A 20,105-nucleotide genomic window follows, 5' to 3' on the forward strand; every position below is an offset into this window, starting at 1 on the left:
GATTGGCATATTCAATTAAACCCTGCTTTATGGGCCTACCAGACCAATATCCACATGCCAATAGGTGCCACACCTTTCTCTCTTGTTTATGGATCAGAAGCAATACTGCTAATAGAAGTAGAGATACCTTCTCTATGAGTATCATTAAAAGGTCTCATTCCAGATGAAGAACAATGAGTATCTAGACTCCAAGAGTTAGAATTGATCCACGAACGAAGACAAAATGCCTTTGATCATTTAAAGGTATATCAACAAAGAATGTGCTAGAGTTATAATCAAAAGGTCAAACCAAAAGAAAATCCACGCAACCAGGCAGATTGAGAAAAGAAAGGAAAGTTTGAACCAAACTGGTTAGGTCCGTTTGTGGTTACAGTAGTATTTGGGTCAGGAGCATATTAGCTATCAACACAGGATGGAGATCAGCTTGAAGAACCCATCAATAGCATGCATCTAAAGAAGTTTTATGTCTGAAAAAGAAGAAAAATCCAAAAATAGTGAAAAAGCAGAAAAATCCAAAAAAACTGAAAAAAAACAGAAAAATCCAAAAACAGCGAAAAAGAAGAAAAATCCCAAAATAGTGAAAAAGCAGAAAAATCCAAAAACTATAAAAAAGAAAAAAAATAAAAAAAGTGAAAAAGCAGAAAAATTAAAAAAAAAAATTCTATGAGAAAAAGTGCAATAAAAACAGATGGTGAAAACCTGGCAAATAGGCACTATCTGTTGGCTTTCTCTTCCATCTATTAGTTCATGCATCATTCTGCTTGCATTATTCTCTATCAACATTGTTCATATGCATAATAAAGCCTTTGTACATATACAGGCTTCCCGGGTGGCTTCTTGCCATGCTTTGGATCATTGCGTATATCATAATGAAATTGTTTCTAGGCTTGGGGCAAAATCCTGCACTTAGCTAGGGGCAAAATTCTTGATCATTTTGATCTTAATCAAATAGGTAGAACAATAGTTAGACAACTCTTATCAAGCGAAAACTGAGACATATCCAACATTGAACACGAGATCAAATTATCAACCATCAAACTATCACAAAGTCAGTCTAAACACATGGATGATACCTTTTGGATAATGATTTTAACATGCTTGTTGAACTTTTCTATCTTGATTTTTGCTATCATGATGTCTGAGTGACTCCAGGATGTCTTTGACTAAAGAAACAAGGAAGGAACATGATATTTTTCTTGTTTGTTGTCTATAAATTATTCATTAATACGTACAAATTTGTCTCAAGACATGATCATTGGAGTATCATCGAAGAAATTTCTGATTTGTGTATTGAAATGATTAATACTGCCTGTTTTACGCAAGCAACACTCAGGTCATCTCGGTTCAATTATACCTTGATGCTTGTGCTAACTTGCCATATCAAAATCTAGGAAAGCAGTGCTCAGGTCATCATGGTTTAATTATACCATTAATGTTTTCACTCACTTCCCACATTTTAAAAAGCTCAATGATGACAAAATGCAATAACCCAATGACTAATCCGGTCATCGCATTGCATCTCATTTGCATTTAGCTTGCATTTCATTCTTGCATGGGATCTTGCAGACTCATTTTATCCAAGGTTATATCTATTGCAGGAATCATCAAGGTATCATCATAAGTGTATATGCAATCAGAATGATGACTCATCTCTATCCAGATATTATCTACTCAACGAAAATCTTATATCTCTGCCCTCAACAGAACCAACATCAGTATATCTAAATCTTCCCACAACTTGATATCAACAAATTGTCAGTTCTTTATCTAGTCAATCTTATCAATTCTATCAATCGATCACATATCATCTATTTTATCATGTCTTATACAAGATGTATCTTTCTTGAAACTAGACGTTAGATGATCATGTCTTATATAGGATATATCATTCCTGAAACTAGATGCTTTGATCATCTTTGTCTTATATAGGAGGTGTCATTCCTGAAACTAGACTGAATCTCAATCTTATCAATCTAATCAATCAAGTTTTATCAATAATCAAGAACTACATCACCGTGATCGTAGAACTCGCATTTTCATCAACCACAGTTGTAGAAATCAAATAATTTCTAATTGAGATATCAATTTCGCAAAAATCCAAACACTCCAAAGATCAATTATCTCAATTGATCTCCCGAGGGGGCATCATCGTATCGAAATTTATCAATCAATAGCTGGGGCATCCTATCGAACCAGTATCATCATCAAAATGAGATTATTCTTTCAATCAATGTGTCATCACACCTCGCTTCAAAGAGGACCAAAATGTATACACCTAAAAAATGGTCTAAAGATAATTAATTAAATAAGAAATTATTTAATTAATCCCCCTTACTATTTTAATTGAATTCATTAAGCAATCTAGTTAAATTCCCCCTTTTATCTACTTATTAATAAATTTAAGGATTTACTTAATAGGTTCATTTCAATAATCCCCTTTGATTAATTAATTCAAATTAATTAATCCTCCCCCCATCTTCAATTAATTCTTCTAATCCCCTAATTAATTAAAACAAATCAATTTATGAGTTGTTGAGAATTAATTGGTCTTTTCCTATCATTTGAATTTTTAAATTCAAATTACCCACACGCCTCCTAACTTCTAACCACCTAACCTAACCATCCCTCTAACCTAACTCATTCCACCTAACCTTGGGTTTGCCTAACCCTATCCTATCTTGCACATTCTAACCTCCTTATCCTAACCTCCTATGGTGTGGATATTTTCTTCTTGAGAAACATGGAACTTTGGCCACATGTCTCCTCTCTTGGACACTTGCCATTTTATGAGCAAAGCTCCTTGACACTTGTCACCACAGAGATGACAAGTGTCTCTTCCTACAACTTCTTCTCCAACCTCCTCCAATTTCACCCTTGATATCTTCAAACTCAATCTTGACCATTGATTCCTGCCACCCCACCCCTGGCCTTGGAAATCCTATAAATATCCCCCATTTCGGAGCATTAAGGATCCCATCTCATTTTCATCTTATGCATTGTTACTATAGGCATATCCATTCTAGCATATCATTTGAGCATTATTGTAGCAATTGTATCTTAGATTTAGTTTAATTTGATCATTTTCTAGCATAATTGTTGAATCGTGTACCTTAATAAATCTTATTCATAACTTAAATCATGCATATCATTTAGCTTAATTAGTCTCTTGGATTAATCTAGCATAATCAATCTCATCTTTGCATATCATTATCATTTGAAATCGTCCATCTAGGTGTAGTCAAGTCACTGGGATTGCTTATCCAGATCTGAAAGAAAATCCATACTCGCATCTCTTAGGAGGTGATAGATCGCTTTGTCATGGTTTTATATTTCTTTTTCTTATGATTTGATAACCATTCTTGTAATGATATATTGAGTGTTTTGTGTTGCAGCTGTAGGTATCACATTTCTCATAGAGCACGACAATTAGAATATCAAAATAAAGTCAATGTGAATTTAGTGTGGAGGAAGTGTTGAAGAAAGGTCCCATTGTAGAAATGGGTAGGAGGTATCATAGAATTTTAATGGGCAAGAGAAGCATAAGCGATTATGATGTAGGTGTAATGCCAACAAATAGGGCATATTTTGCATCATGTCTTTGCACTCTTATCATTTTCACAAAATATGGGCATTCAAAATATTCCACCAATCTTTCTTAAAGGTGAGATAGTATTGTCCATACTTGACTTGAGTGGCATTGGAATCTCAGCATTGCCCACATGTGTTGGAGATTTAAAGCTCCTTAGAGTTTTGAATTTAAGGGGGACAAAAATTACTGAGATACCAGAAAGTGTAAAAAGTAATAAAAGTCTCTGCTTCCTTGACATTTCTTATTGTTAGCATTTGGAACAATTCCCTAAGTGGATTGGAGAACTTAATTGTCTAGAACATCTTGATATATGTGAAGGCAGTGAGAAATCCAGGTCAAAGGGAATATCAAAGCTTTTGTCTTTACATGTGCTCAAATTAGATAGTGATAACAAACTATCTCTAGAAGAGAATGAATTCTTAAAGTTGGAGCATTTTGTCAATTTCGTCAACCTCCGTGAAGTGTGCATAATATTCGCCATGAGACTGAATTGAAAAAGTATAGAAGATGGGATCCTTGCCACATTGGTGAAGATGCATAATCTAACAATAGAAAACCATATTGGGGATGGAAGTAATCCTCCACCTCTATCAAAGAAAATGTTAGCTATGAAGGATCTTGAATACCTTTCCCTATTTCAGTTTGCAGTGCCAAATTGGATATGTGGCTTCTCAAATTTAATGCAATTGGAGTTACTAAGTTGCCATTGTGTTGAATATCCAGCACTAGAAAAGATGGTCAACTTAATAAAGTTGGATTTAGGGGGTTACTATAAAGTGCAAGGCTTTTGCCTAAAGGGTTTGGGAAATTTGGGGATTCCCACAGTGCATTTTTTTTTAACAATAATCAAACAATAATCAATTTTTAAGTGTTAGTGGAGTTTTTAGAATTAAAGGATGGAGCAATGCCATGTCTTGAGATGCTAAAAATATATGTTTGTGTAAATCTGAAGAAAGTCCCATGTGGATTAGAGTGAGGGTGGGGAATTACGAAATAAAATAAAAGCTAATATCTCTAATGTCAAAATTAATCATTGAGAAAAGTAGGGTTGTGTAATAGTGAAATTTAGAATGCGTGTATTTTTATAATTTTCTTTTATGATGTAAATTACCATTTCACTACAATATGTATGATTTATATCAAAAGAATTTTTTTGATAAAAATATTTATAAAATTTGAAAATTGAAGATAAATGTACAATGATTCTTTTTTAAAGAAATATATGTAAAACCACCTAATACTTTTAAAAATCAATTAATATAATTTATATTATAATTGCTATGTTTACTAGTCTAAGATTCTTAAATATATCTATTAAAAACCTATTAAATATCAATCTTAAGTTATTTTATTTATGTTAGAAACATATTGCTTTATTTTAAAATCATTTGTTTAGTTTCTATTTACTTACTAATTATTTTAATTACTAAAGAGTTATTCTATTTACTCAAAATAGATAATTTTGTTGTATATATCTTCTTATTTTATTTTAAATTATTATTTGAATTATTGTTTAACTTTTGAATTACTTAGTTTAATTTTATTTATTTTAAAGTTAATATACTAGAAATCACACTTTTGGTGTGCAATGGGCATGCCGAATAGGTTTGGAACGTTAATTAGGGGAAAGTAGGGTCAATTTATTTTAAAGTAGTGTTGGATTGGTTGAAGGGACTGGAATACTGAGAGGGGAGGTGAATCAATATTCCCACATATATTATAACTTTTACCGAACTTCAATTTTCTGATCAAACTAACCAAATACACATGAAACAACAAAAGTAGGATAAACATGAAAATCACATCCACAAAAGGAACATCGGATTTTATATGTGGAAAACACAAATGGTAAAAACCATGAAGACTATTAACTCTGGAAAATATAACTAATTAGATAGTGTTAAACAACAGAAATGCTCCCTAATGGGTGGCTCACTGCTAGATTACAAAAATGGCTCACTGTTGGACTACTCAATACAAAGATACAAAAGATGGCTAACTACCGGAATGCTCATTGCAACAGAAATGGTTGAACTAAAGAGGATTGCATCTCCAAATGCATGACATCAGTTCCAAGATTAAGGTTAGACTAATTTTCTCAACCTTTACAGCATATCCGGTCAAAGATCTCATAAGCCCGATGAAGGCCTACTGCAATACTGCAATACCAACAACACTTTGACTCTGCACCAACTGCCTTCACTATCTGCAACTCTCACTTCACAGTCTTCTACTATATTCGCTACTATGTCTCTTTTGCATACACACACACCTTCATACTTCATACACGAAGGTTCATACTTCATATACACATTCACCATGCTTCCATGTTTCTATATATATACCAAAGGACACATACATGAGATAGTGTGTCGACCAAGCCCAACACCTTATCCAACAAAGCCTCAAACATAACCAAGTTAGCACTCACAAGATCTACATGCTTCCCTCCACATAATTAATTCATCAATGCATATACCTTAATTACCAGAATGGGACATGGTCATCCGAACCCATAGATACTGACCTATAACATCTCCAAACTCCAAAATATAGATTACACATACCAAGAATTCCAAACCATGAGACATACCAAAATAGTTGATACTAAAACATGTTACTGATACTGGGACTAGTGTAACCATAATATAGGGTAAAATCACAAAATTATGTCATGTTTTAGGTCAACTTATCAACACAAATGAAGTTAAGTAATTCTACCTAAAAATTAATTCTAGTCAAACATATGGTCCATAGGGATTAATTATAGCTATCTTATATATAGGCCACAACTTTTCCAATTGAAATTGTCTACTAGATGTATATTTTATACCACTTTGGATCTAATTACAAATTTATTTATTTTTTTTGAAAAAATCGGTGTTTCAGCAACTCCCACTCTTATTCCCATTATCGAATCAATTAAAGAAGGTCTAAATTATGAAACACTAAGAGGAAAATGAATGAGTTCACGTGGGAATAGGTTTAGGTTTGAATTCGCATGATGCTGGTTCTGGGAGCCCAAGGGGTTCCCCCATGACTCACCCCACTAAATCGGCCCCTGATCCTTTGGATGGGGCCTCAAATGATACATGGGATGGCAGTACCATTATGAATAATGCCAATGGAAAATCTAGAACTTCTGACAAATCTAGTTAGATTAAGGGCCCCAGTAATAAGATTCCCTTTGTGGAATGCAACAAGAAATGTGCCTTGTTGTTTGCAACAAAACTTAACGGTAAGCCCTGTTGGGAGTATTTAAAATTGAGTCAAATCTTGTAGGCCTATTTCAAAATTTTGCTCAGTATGTCGGAAAGGCACCTAAATAAGTCAGTTTGAATGGCTTAGTTTGCGAGAGGGCAGAGTAGAGCCGGTTGCTTTTCAGAGGGTAAGGCTCGGGATTCATGCCCCACACCTTTCATTTGGCCTATTTAGTGATGTGCAACTTTCAGAATTCAATTTGGATAAGTTTACGAGGTACCCATTTTGAGGGGTGAGCTGGAAGTGCATTTTAGGCACAAATGCAGATTTTATTGAGTAGCCTACTTTGAGCGATTACGTCTTTTGCCCTGTTGATCATCATGAAGAAATTCAAAGTGGATTCAATTCTATGTATAAATGTGAGTGAGCTTGCAAATTTTCAAGTCTTAACGAATCCATTTGCTCAGTTTTTGAAGCCGATTCCGTTTGCAGTTTGTGTGTTTTTGGCAAGTCCCTGTTTCGACAGCTAGTCGGAGCCCTGTTTCGCATAAGTGTAAAACTTACCTCAGTAAGCATCATGCCATAATGTTTGTTCTGGGCTGATGTTGGTATAAATGATGAGTTACGTTTCAAATTTCAAGGCTCTATCAATCCGTTTGATCGGTTTTCAAAAGAGCTCATTTTGCCATCATTTTCAGTTACCGCACTCCAGTGTTAGATCAGTTAATGTTGCCATTTTTGTGTGCATGTCATTTGCATCCTGTCAGTCTGGTGATTGAACTGAGAATTCAAAGAATTAATATGTACTTAAAGGTACCTATGTTCCGAATTTGAGGACCCACGGAAGTCGTTTGATATTTTTGAGAAAGGCGTCATGTGTTGCCAGGACATTGATTTCATCAAGCCCGCAGTGTCGACAAAGCCAGTTGGGCATTTTCGGAAAATAATACCTCTTCGCTCGGGAATCGTCCTGAAAAACCATTTGGTACAATTCATCCTTGTATATCAGAGTACACGCCTGTCAGACGGCGAGCTCCAAAAAGGTGTTTTGACAGGTTTGAAAATTACGTCATCGCGATTAAATGCAAAAATTGTGGCGTAATTGCCTGAAGGATGTAAAATGCAATTTTATGATCCGAAAATGATGCCGACCATTTCCAGAGGTATGTTTGAGGTCCGTGAAGCATTCCAAGGGTCAGTGGCATGAAAACAAAAATTTTTTTTGGTCGGACTCACCTCGGGTCCGACTTGGCTTGACTACAATTCGCCAGTGGGATGGTGAGAGGTGACTTCAATTTATTTGTCATTAATAGATTGATGGTGCGTATCTTGCATTCCAGTTTTAAACCGAAGAAAAATTCAGAGAGATATCAAATTTACCAATGTATCACTGTGTCTGATTTTGGGAGCAATAAAGTTGGGATTGCTGAAGTAGTTTGAAGGAATGATATGGCACTATCACTCAAGCTTTCTTTCTAAATATGATATGCATTGTTTTGGGAGTGAGGCGCAACTTGAAAATGGGTCAAGTGTCCGCCCCAACAAAGATGCAATGGTCATAATGCTGCAATGCTCAAACTTCATGGCTCGTTGTTTTCGATCTCATGCCATACGTGATAGCCCTTCATTGCTAAAAGAGAAGATGATAAAAGTTCATGCAAGAGGAATACGTCATCTATGTCAAACTCTATATAAGTTTAAGGAAGACATGGTTCCATCTCTAAGGCTTTTGGATGTGTGATGTATGTCCAACCTCCCAGAAAATGTTATCTATGGAGGACTGAAACCCCAATCTCCCTAGGAGAAGCTAGTACTAAAAAGGAAATTAATCTCAAAACCCGCTTATTGGAAATGGGGTATGCTGGAGAGGAAGTGTCTTTGGCTGTTAAAAGATATGGTGTAGATATTCCAATTAATATCTTGATTGATTCGATTGATGCTGTTAGACATGGTGAGGTTACAAGCGATGGAGAAATGGGGGATCCATATAATAGCCTTACTTTCAAAAAGAAAAGAGTTGAAGAAATCTAAGGATACTAATCCATCTCATTGGAATAAAACTCTGGCATTGAATACATATGATAAATTGCACGATTGGAGAAATGGCCCATCATCCAACTTTAAACGCTTTAGCCGCAAGGAGATAAGAAAGGCAACTGATGATTTCAGTACAATTATCGGTAGGGGTGGATTTGGCATTGTTTATAAAGCTCGATTCAATGATGGGCTTGTTGTTGCTGTGAAGCGGATGAACACGATTGCTCAACAAGATGTGTTCTATAAAGAGATGGAATTATTGGGTTGGTTACATCATCGCCATCTGGTCACGCTGGTGGGATTCTGTGCAGAGTGACATGAAAGGTTCCTTATCTATGAATACATGGAAAACGGAAGTTTAAAAGAGCATCTTCATGCTCCCACAAAAGCTCCATTGAGCTGGCGGATCAGACTTAAAATTGTGATAAATGTGGCTGCAGCTGTGGAGTATCTGCATTTTTACTGTGATCCTCCTTTATGTCACAGAGACATCAAATCCAGTAACATTTTGTTGGATGAGAATTTCGTTGCAAAGGTATCTGATTTTGGCCTTGCTCATGCTTCGCGAAGTGGTGCTAGTAAATTTGAGCCAATTAATACAGATGTTCGCGGGACTCCAGGATATATGGACCCAGAATACCTTGTTACCTAGGAATCAACAGAAAAGAGCGATGTATGTAGTTTCAGTGTGTTGCTGCTTGAAATTATCACTGCTAGACCAGCAGTTGAAGAGAACAAGAACCTGGTGGAATGGGCCCAAAAATTCATTTTGGAAGATTCTAACTTATCTCGGATGGTGGATCCTAATCTGGAAAATATATATGATTATGAAGAACTCCAGTGTCTTGTCAACATTGTAAGAATGTGTACACAAAGGGAGGGCAAATCACGACCTTCTATAAGGAATGTTCTCCAACTTCTGTATGATAGACTAGACATTACGTGTCCAAACTCTGCATTGATAGCTCTAGAAGAAGATGAAGATAAAGATGATGAATCCAAAGCCATTCACAGAAACAAGAGGAGGATACAAATAGAGCCATTTACAGATGTAAACGACTTTAGTGGTGACGTCAGGTGCATGGACTCTTCTCCGAATACTTCCCAATCTTATTGTAGCAAAAGTTTTCTCCTCGACTGTACCTCGCCTGGATCTTTTCGGAGGAACCGGGATCCCTAAAAGAAGCATAGAAAGGGGCTGCAGTTCCAGATCCTTCGCATGGATTGGGGAGGAGGTTTTTTGTTAAGGTTTTCAAGCAATCAACATTGCAACTTCCTTTTTCTCCTCATGTGCCCTCCCAAATGAAGCAACCAGGGCAGCGTTGAAGCTTTCTGGTGATGACATGAACATTCAAAGAACAAGTGTCACAAACTCCAGCATCCTCTAAGTGCCTTGTGTTGATAATTTATCCTAGTATGACGTGGTTTAGAAGAAAGATCATCATAAACTTCAAGCAAATGCAAAGTAAAACACCATTAAAATTCAGAAATTGCTTCAAAATCGGAATCCCAGGCATAACGTTTTATCCCACATGCACTGGGAGGTGGTTATTTTTAATGTTTATATCCAAAAACGCAGAGTAGCATAATGTCTAAGCCTGAAAGGCTTTTGACACAAGGTGCCCATGGGCGCCCAAGGCGGGCCCATACGTAGGTACGCTTCCCGAGGCGAAGGAAGAATTGACTGGACGAAAACCAAGTGGACTTCACGTAGGCATGTTTCCCGAGGCAAACAGGCAAAATTTTGTAGACGACGGTCAGGTTAACGAGCGAGCATATTCGAGAGAGATCAACGGCTCGCGCTATTTCGCGAAGGAAGATGCACAAAGTTTAAACCCCACGAAATAGCAAGAGTGAACGAGAGCCGTCCACGTGGCACGTAGGTGGCGGGTACAGTCAGTGCTCCAGCAAGCGAGTCCCGGTGAGGTGGCACCCAGTGGCGATGATGTGGCATACAAGTAAGCAGCCCAGTGGTGGTGACGTGGCCGACAAGTGGCAAAAGATGAGGTGTCATCCCAGGTGGCGCCCAGTAGACCCCATTAGCCAATCAAACCCCACCATGTGGCAAGACGTCAGAGCACATTTGGAGATGAAAAATTTAAAATTGAAATTGTTTATTATATAGTTTAGACTATATTAATAAATGAAAAATTTAAATGTTTGAGCACATCGGGGAATTAATTCGTCCAGGATTCAATTTTTGGCCAAGGTATAAAGTGTTATATATTTTCGGAAAGCTCTCGGAGCGAGGAATCTGATTATGAAGTTAAGTTGGACAAATGTGGGATATTTTAGAAGCAGTTTCCACGGGAACAAAATTCAGTTAGAGAGGAGAGACACTTGGCAATTTTCAGTTGTGAATTTGTTTTTCTTCCCTCCTCTTTTTATTCCCCATTCTTCTCAGTTGTAAGGGTTCCAGAAATTTGGAGAAATGCTCCAGATTTAATGGCTTCCATTTCTGAATGTCATGACCAAAATTTGTAATTGCTTTTGGTTTGCTTCAGGGTATAGAGATTGCAGGGCAATGTTGTAAATATGATTTTAGTTGCAGGACTTGCTTGTGTCAGGCATGAGTAAATTCCTCATAGTATTGTCTCTGTGTAAGTATTTCACTATTATGAATTGAATCCTCAAGGAGGATAAGATTTGTCAATTTCAAAGAAATTGTGTGATTGTTTATAGGTATCCTTCAAGGAAGGTTTTAAACTCTATAGTCAATCATAAATGATGAAATATATTTCCAAATCTGATAAAATTGTGAATGAATCAAATAGTGCATTAATATAAGGTATTGATGCATGAATATCTTGTTTAAGGAAAATAAGCTTGCATCTATGATTCATATTTGTAGTTATGTCTGTGACTCTGTTGCCCAATGAACAAGGCACTGGTCTTGCAAGTTTGGGGATGGTTTCAGATCAACATTTTAAAAGATAAATCTATTTCCCTTTGTGTTTAGGGGTGTGTGTTCCATTCTTTCCAAGCTCTATTTCATCCTATTGTCTATACAGATCTAGCCAATCTGTAATGTTTCCTAATATGTTGAGCTTGTGAAATGATCTAACTGCTTAATGTTGATTCAATTATGTGTTTGTAATTGTTGTATTCAATGCATCAAAAGGGTGTCCCCCCCTAGGTCTAGCAGAACCTGAAGTGCAGGAGGATCAATTAGGGTCCTATGTTATGTTGTCCAAGCCCTGATGTGTTTTGTAGACTGAAATTGGCCATTTCATAGAAAGATTTGCAGGTGTTCTTGGGTTATCACTTTTGGTGAACAACAAAAATGGCGACTCTGCTGGGGACTAAATGAACTGTCAAGAGCCTCTGGTTAAGAAAGAATTAATTCATATAAGGTTGAGATTATCCCATCTGAGTCACCACAAGAAAAATGGCGACTCTGCTGGGGAAGTGAGAATGGAAACTGCCAAAATTCATCTAGTTAGTCTATCCATTGTGTATGCATAGAGTGTGAAAGTGAATTTATGAGTTAGAAAATGCTCCTTGTTCTGGATCTGCATAATGATATGTGTATCATGTCATAGTTTATGAAGGAGTAACAGTAAATTGTATTTGTTCAAAGTTGTAAGTTCTCTCAGCTATGTGTGAAATTTTTCCCAATTCCTTATTGGGTGGCGACTCTGTGGTTCATACCAGTGTTAAATAGCCTGGAAGAGTGTTTATTGCAGCGAGATTGAAAGAGAAACAAAGAATTTGAATATGTGTTGAATGGTGCTCTGCTGTTCAAAATATCCTCTGTGCAAGAGGTGGCAACTCTGTGATAAAAGACCGTGCCAAAGCTGAAGTAAATCTTCCGATCTACAAGTTTTATAGCTGCAAATATCCAGGTATTTTCAGAGGATTTAAATGCAAGACATCTCTTCTTAAAGGTTGAATGTATAATGTAGTTTTCCCATTTAGTGAACAGCACTAGTTTAGAGGGAAAGAGAGAATTTCAAAATCCATTTGCATATTTATGCTGCTAAAATATTCAGTGTATGTTATCCTCCGTAGTGTGCAAATGTGGAAGAACTTTATGTCAAGCAATGTTAAGGAATAGATCAGTATAAGGATACTTGCTTGATGTTTTTTATTCCAGAGTGTATAATCATTTGTGGAAGTAAGAAAAATGAATAGTGAAGTTTTTCAGTTTTGTGTATTTCCACATAAAGCCATGCCTAGTAAACCAGAACAACCATATAATAGGAGAAGTTTCATCATGAACCATTATGCTGCTCTAAATTTCAGAGATATTCTGGGTTACCCAAATCCTATACCCATAGAAATTAGAAGCTATTTGCCAATTTTCAGTGGGAAGAAATCAGAATCAGCATGTCAACATGTTAAAAGATTTTCAAATTTGATAGGAGAGTTTGAAATTTGCCAAGAAGATGTATGCATGAAACTGTTTATTCAATCATTGAAAGAGGATGCAAGAGATTGGTTCTCTTTTTTACCAGTGAATTCTATTACCTCATGGGAAGAATTGATTTCAGATTTCATGGAGCAATTCGATGAGAAGGTGAGTGATTCTGACTCATTGAAAGAATTCACTTATATACAAATCAGGAAAGATGAATTGGTACCAACATTCAACATCAGATTTTCACAAGCATTGGCTAAAATTTCCAGAAAGTATAAGTTTGATGATATGGTATGTCTGGATATTTATATGAGTTCTTTTGATAAGAAGATGGGTTTCCTATTGAGGAACAAAGAACCTAAGACTTTGTATGAAGCCTTTAACACAGCTAGGGACATTGAAAATAATTTGAAATTCAGGATAGCCAAGAGATCTGTGTCTGCTATAGTTTCTTATCAAAATGCCTTCAATGGCGAAATACCATGTGAAGCTCAACCAATCATTCCTTGTTCAGGTACATCCAGCTCCGCAATTCTGAATGGTCTTGTTGATGCATGTGCTTCAAATTTGAATGAGAGTCAAGATCCGCCACTGTTAGTGTTGGTCTCTTCTCACAGTGATGATGGAATGATTAGTGTGCAATGTTGTGATAATGCTGATGCGAAGATTGATATATGCAAAGGATATGTACCATTTGATCTGTATACCGGTTATGCTGACTATGTGACTGCAAATTATCAAGTTAATCATGCATCTGCTAAGGTTAACAATAATGAAAATTATGGTAATGATGACCATTTATCTTTAAATGTTGCTGATGTATTTGATGTTCAAATACCAAATACTGAAAGATTACCAAATGTTGTTGATTATGTAAGTGAAGTTGTGAATTATGATGAAAATCAGATTTTGGTTAAGTCTGATAAATCTGAAAATGAAATTGTGAACAATGTTGATAATGTGTTCAGTGCAAGTATACACAGTGATGAATGTGTTTCAGAGTGGGGTGGTATTGCTGATTATGAGGATAATGAGTTTTATTCCCAGCACTCTGAAGGTATGCAAGTGAACAATGAAGATCAATTTCAGGATGAGAACGATCTTGGCACAAGTGTTTCACTTTCTTTTGATCAGCAAATGAATGCCAGTTATTCAGCTGAAAGTGGTTATAAGAATTCTTATTATTCATCTTGTGAAGATGATGTAATAGAAAATCAAATTATGTACCTTAGTTATGAATCTGAAAATGAAAGTGTTTTTGAAGATAAGAATGTATGTGACAGTGCTGGTAATGTTCTATTTTCATATTTAAATGAACCCAGACTTGAATGCTTTCAGAATTTCAAATACCATGATGAGGATGTGAATGTTGATAATACGCTTGAAACGGATTTGGAGTTCTTTGCTTTTGATACAAATATCCATGGGGCTGATTTCATTGATGAGAATGATGAAGTTTCCCCTTGTGCAGAAGAAATTTGTAATGCCGATGTAGTTTCGAACAGCAGTAGCATGGGTTGTAAGAATTTACTTCATGATGAAGACAAAAGGCATGGGTTATGTTATGACTTTTTTAGACCACAAATGGAAGTGTTTCAGGTAGACATAAGTCTGGATGAAGAAGATTTAGCTGAGGATTTGCTTCAGCCAGAGGTATGCATTCTTTTTCATGAACGGGATGTTGAGAATGCGGAGGTTTTCGATTGGATAAGTAAGGATAGTGTGAGGTGTGATCAGCATAGTGGAGTATCACATCCGGATTGTAATATTCATGTTCCTTGTTTGCATCAGTTGGTTTGTAGTATCCCTCATTCTATTGATTTAAATGATAATAAGGTATGTGCTGATGAGTTTTACAATGTTGAAAATGAATGTTTTACTTTTAAAGTTCAGCATGACCATGTCCTTGCAAATGTTAGAATTGATCGGGATAGTAAAGTGTATTGCAACTTGAGGGAAAACCCTTATGGTGAGTTGCCTCATGGTTTTAATTGTGTTGAAATAGTGTGTGATTACAAAGTTCAGAATCAGATAAAGGGTAAGCACACTAGCTGTTTCAGTAATGAGACAAGAGAGGTGGATTTTAAGAGCTATGCTCAGTTGTTACTGGAGGGTGCCTTTGTTTGGATCATGGTATCAAGCGATGAAAATCAGATTTTTGACAGAGGTAAATGCTAAGATTGATTGAGCAGCTTGTATTCAGTTTTAAGCATGTTTGTATCTCTTGTACAGTCGCTTTGCTTCAGTTGTGTGGTTTTCAATAAAGTGCCCTGCTGTTTGGGTAGAATAAGGAAGCCCTATTTTGAGAAGAGAAGAATTGAGAGAAGAATGACCCATTTTTGGGTGGTCTGCTTAACTAAAGATATCTGGATTCTTGTGTTGATCTCGCAATCAACCATCCCCAGTCAGAGCCACTGTTGGGAGTATTTAAAATTGAGTCAAATCTTGTAGGCCCATTTCAAAAATTTTCTCAGTATGTTGGAAAGGCACCTAAATAAGTCAGTTTGAATGGCTTAGTTTGCAAGAGGGCAGAGTAGAGCCGGTTGATTTTCAGAGGGTAAGGCTCGGGATTCATGCCCCACACCTTTCATTTGGCCTATTCAGTGATGTGCAACTTTCAGAATTCAATTTGGATAAGTTTACGAGGTACCCATTTTGAGGGGTGAGCTGGAAGTGCATTTTAGGCACAAATGCAGATTTTATTGAGTAGCCTACTTTGAGCGATTACATCTTTTACCCTGTTGATCGTCATGAAGAAATTAAAAGTGGATTCAATTATATGTATAAATGTGAGTGAGCTTGCAAATTTTCAAGTCTTAATGAATCCATTTGCTCAGTTTTTGAAGCCGATTCCATTTGCAGTTTGTGTGTTTTTGGCAAGTCCCTGTTTCGACAGCTAGTCGGAGCCCTGTTTCGCATAAGTGTAAAACTTGCCTCAGTAAGCGTCATGCCATAATGTTTGTTCTGGGCTGATTTTGGTATAAATGATGAGTTACGTTTCAAATTTCAAGGCTCTATCAATCCGTTTGATCGGTTTTCAAAAGAGCTCATTTTGCCATCATTTTCAGTTACCGCACTCCAGTGTTAGATCAGTTAATGTTGCCATTTTTGTGTGCATGTCATTTGCATCCTGTCAGTCTGGTGATTGAACTGAGAATTCAAAGAATTAATATGTACTTAAAGGTACCTATGTTCCGAATTTGAGGACCCACGGAAGTCGTTTGATATTTTTGAGAAAGGCGTCATGTGTTGCCAGGACATTGATTTCATCAAGCCCGCAGTGTCGACAAAGCCAGTTGGGCATTTTCAGAAAATAATACCTCTTCGCTCGGGAATCATCCTGAAAAACCGTTTGGTACAATTCATCCTTGTATATCAGAGTACACGCCTGTCAGACGGCGAGCTCCAAAAAGGTGTTTTGACAGGTTTGAAAATTACGTCATCGCAATTAAATGCAAAAATTGTGGCGTAATTGCCTGAAGGATGTAAAATGCAATTTTATGGTCTGAAAATGATGCCGACCATTTCCAGAGGTATGTTTGAGGTCCGTGAAGCATTCCAGGGGTCAGTGGCATGAAAACAAAAAATTTTTTGGTCGGACTCACCTCGGGTCCGACCTGGCTCGACTGCAATTCGCCAGTGGGATGGTGAGAGGTGACTTCAATTTATTTGTCATTAATAGATTGATGGTGCATATCTTGCATTCCAGTTTCAAACCGAAGAAAAATTCAGAGAGATATCAAATTTACCAATGTATCACTGTGTCTGATTTTGGGAGCAATAAAGTTGGGATTGCTGAAGTAGTTTGAAGGAATGATATGGCACTATCACTCAAGCTTTCTTTCTAAATATGATATGCATTGTTTTGGGAGCGAGGCGCAACTTGAAAATGGGTCAAGTGTCTGCCCCAACAAAGATGCAATGGTCATAATGCTACAAAGCTCAAACTTCATGGCTGGTTGTTTTCAGTCTCATGCCATACGTGATAGCCCTTCATTGCTAAAAGAGAAGATGATAAAAGTTCATGCAAGAGGAATACGTCATCTATGTCAAACTCTATATAAGTTTAAGGAAGACATGGTTCCATCTCTAAGGCTTTTGGATGTGTGATGTATGTCCAACCTCCCAGAAAATGTTATCTATGGAGGAATGAAACCCCAATCTCCCTAGGAGAAGCTAGTACTAAAAAGGAAATTAATCTCAAAACCCGCTTATTGGAAATGGGGTATGCTGGAGAGGAAGTGTCTTTGGCTATTAAAAGATATGGTGTAGATATTCTAATTAATATCTTGATTGATTCGATTGATGCTGTTAGACATGGTGAGGTTACAAGCGATGGAGAAATGGGGGATCCATATAATAGCCTTACTTTCAAAAAGAAAAGAGTTGAAGAAATCTAAGGATACTAATCCATCTCATTGGAATAAAACTCTGGCATTGAATACATGTGATAAATTGCATGATTGGAGAAATGGCCCATCATCCAACTTTAAACGCTTTAGCCGCAAGGAGATAAGAAAGGCAACTGATGATTTCAGTACAATTATCGGCAGGGGTGGATTTGGCATCGTTTATAAAGCTCGATTCAATGATGGTCTTGTTGCTGCTGTGAAGCGGATGAACACGATTGCTCAACAAGATGAGTTCTGTAAAGAGATGGAATTATTGGGTCGGTTACATCATCGCCATCTGGTCACGCTGGTGGGATTTTGTGCAGAGCGACATGAAAGGTTCCTTATCTATGAATACATGGAAAATGGAAGTTTAAAAGAGCATCTTCATGCTCCCACAAAAGCTCCATTGAGCTGGCGGATCAGACTTAAAATTGTGATAAATGTGGCTGCAGCTGTGGAGTATCTGCATTTTTACTGTGATCCTCCTTTATGTCACAGAGACATCAAATCCAGTAACATTTTGTTGGATGAGAATTTCGTTGCAAAGGTATCTGATTTTGGCCTTGCTCATGCTTCGCGAAGTGGTGCTAGTAAATTTGAGCCAATTAATATAGATGTTCGCGGGACTCCAGGATATATGGACCCAGAATACCTTGTTACCCAGGAATCAACAGAAAAGAGCGATGTATGTAGTTTCGGTGTGTTGCTGCTTGAAATTATCACTGCTAGACCAGCAGTTGAAGAGAACAAGAACCTGGTGGAATGGGCCCAAAAATTCATTTTGGAAGATTCTAACTTATCTCGGATGGTGGATCCTAATCTGGAAAATATATATGATTATGAAGAACTCCAGTGTCTTGTCAACATTGTAAGAATGTGTACACAAAGGGAGGGCAAATCACGACCTTCTATAAGGCATGTTCTCCAACTTCTGTATGATAGACTAGACATTACGTGTCCAAACTCTGCATTGATAGCTCTAGAAGAAGATGAAGATAAAGATGATGAATCCAAAGCCATTCACAGAAACAAGAGGAAGATACAAATGGAGCCATTTACAGATGGAAACGACTTTAGTGGTGAAGTCAGGTGCATGGACTCTTCTCCGAATACTTCCCAATCTTATTGTAGCAAAAGTTTTCTCCTCGACTGTACCTCACCTGGATCTTTTCGGAGGAACCGGGATCCCTAAAAGAAGCATAGAAAGGGGCTGCAGTTCCAGATCCTTCGCATGGATTGGGGAGGAGGTTTTTTGTTAAGGTTTTCAAGCAATCAACATTGCAACTTCCTTTTTCTCCTCATGTGCCCTCCCAAATGAAGCAACCAGGGCAGCGTTGAAGCTTTCTGGTGATGACATGAACATTCAAAGAACAAGTGTCAGAAACTCCAGCATCCTCTAAGTGCCTTGTGTTGATAATTTATCCCAGTATGACGTGGTTTAGAAGAAAGATCATCATAAACTTCAAGCAAATGCAAAGTAAAACACCATTAAAATTCAAAAATTGCTTCAAAATCGGAATCCCAAGCATAACGTTTTATCCCACATGCACTGGGAGGTGGTTATTTTTAATGTTTATATCCAAAAACACAGAGTAGCATAATGTCTAAGCCTGAAAGGCTTTTGACACAAGGTGCCCATGGGCGCCCAAGGCGGGCCCATACGTAGGCACGCTTCCTGAGGTGAAGGAAGAATTGACTGGATGAAAACCAAGTTGACTTCATGAAGGCACATTTCTCGAGGCAGACAGGCGAAATTTTGCAGACGACAGCCGGGTTAACGAGCGAGCATATTCGAGAGAGATCAACAGCTCGCGCTATTTCGCGAAGGACGATGCACGAAGTTTAAACCCCACGAAATAGCGAGAGTGAACGAGAGTCGTCCACGTGGCACGTAGGTGGCGGGTACAGTTAGTGCTCCAACAAGCGAGTCCCGGTGAGGTGGCACCCAGTGGCGATGACGTGGCATACAAGTAAGCAGCCCAGTGGTGGTGACGTGGCCGACAAGTGGCAAAAGATGAGGTGTCATCCCAGGTGGCACCCAGTAGACCCCATTAGCCAATCAGACCCCGCCACGTGGCAAGACGTCAGAGCACATTTGGAGATGAAAAATTTAAAATTGAAATTGTTTATTATATAGTTTAGACTATATTAATAAATGAAAAATTTAAATGTTTGAGCACATCGGGGAATTAATTTGCCCAGTATTCAATTTTTGGCCAAGGTATAAAGTGTTATATATTTTCGGAAAGCTCTCGGAGCGAGGAATATGATTAGGAAGTTAATTTGGACAAATGTGGGATATTTTAGAAGCAGTTTCCACGGGAACAAAATTCAGTTAGAGAGGAGAGACACTTGGCAATTTTCAGTTGTGAATTTGTTTTTCTTCCCTCCTCTTTTTATTCCCCATTCTTCTCAGTTGTAAGGGTTCCAGAAATTTGGAGAAATGCTCCAGATTTAATGGCTTCCATTTCTGAATGTCATGACCAAAATTTGTAATTTCTTTTGGTTTGCTTCAGGGTATAGA

The 20,105-nt window shown here is 37.3% G+C and overlaps 1 protein-coding gene and 1 pseudogene across 1 annotated transcript; both read left to right on the forward strand.

The window, feature by feature from the left end:
* Nucleotides 1-8,738: 8,738 nt before the first annotated feature.
* LOC131030439 (probable receptor-like protein kinase At1g49730) lies at nt 8,739-10,007 on the forward strand (annotated as a pseudogene).
* Nucleotides 10,008-17,504: 7,497 nt separating this feature from the next.
* On the forward strand, nt 17,505-18,773 carry LOC131030438 (probable receptor-like protein kinase At1g49730). The gene has a single exon (XM_057961274.1). It carries the CDS (start codon nt 17,505-17,507, stop codon nt 18,771-18,773), a length of 1,269 nt encoding a protein of 422 aa, XP_057817257.1.
* The last annotated feature ends 1,332 nt before the right edge of the window (nt 18,774-20,105 follow it).

Source organism: Cryptomeria japonica, chromosome 7 (assembly GCF_030272615.1).
Source record: "Cryptomeria japonica chromosome 7, Sugi_1.0, whole genome shotgun sequence".
Taxonomy (NCBI): domain Eukaryota; kingdom Viridiplantae; phylum Streptophyta; class Pinopsida; order Cupressales; family Cupressaceae; genus Cryptomeria; species Cryptomeria japonica.

Bases quoted from the DNA above. Each gene is read 5' to 3' on its own strand.
- LOC131030438 (XM_057961274.1), top strand. From the start codon at position 17,505: ATGGTGAGGTTACAAGCGATGGAGAAATGGGGGATCCATATAATAGCC.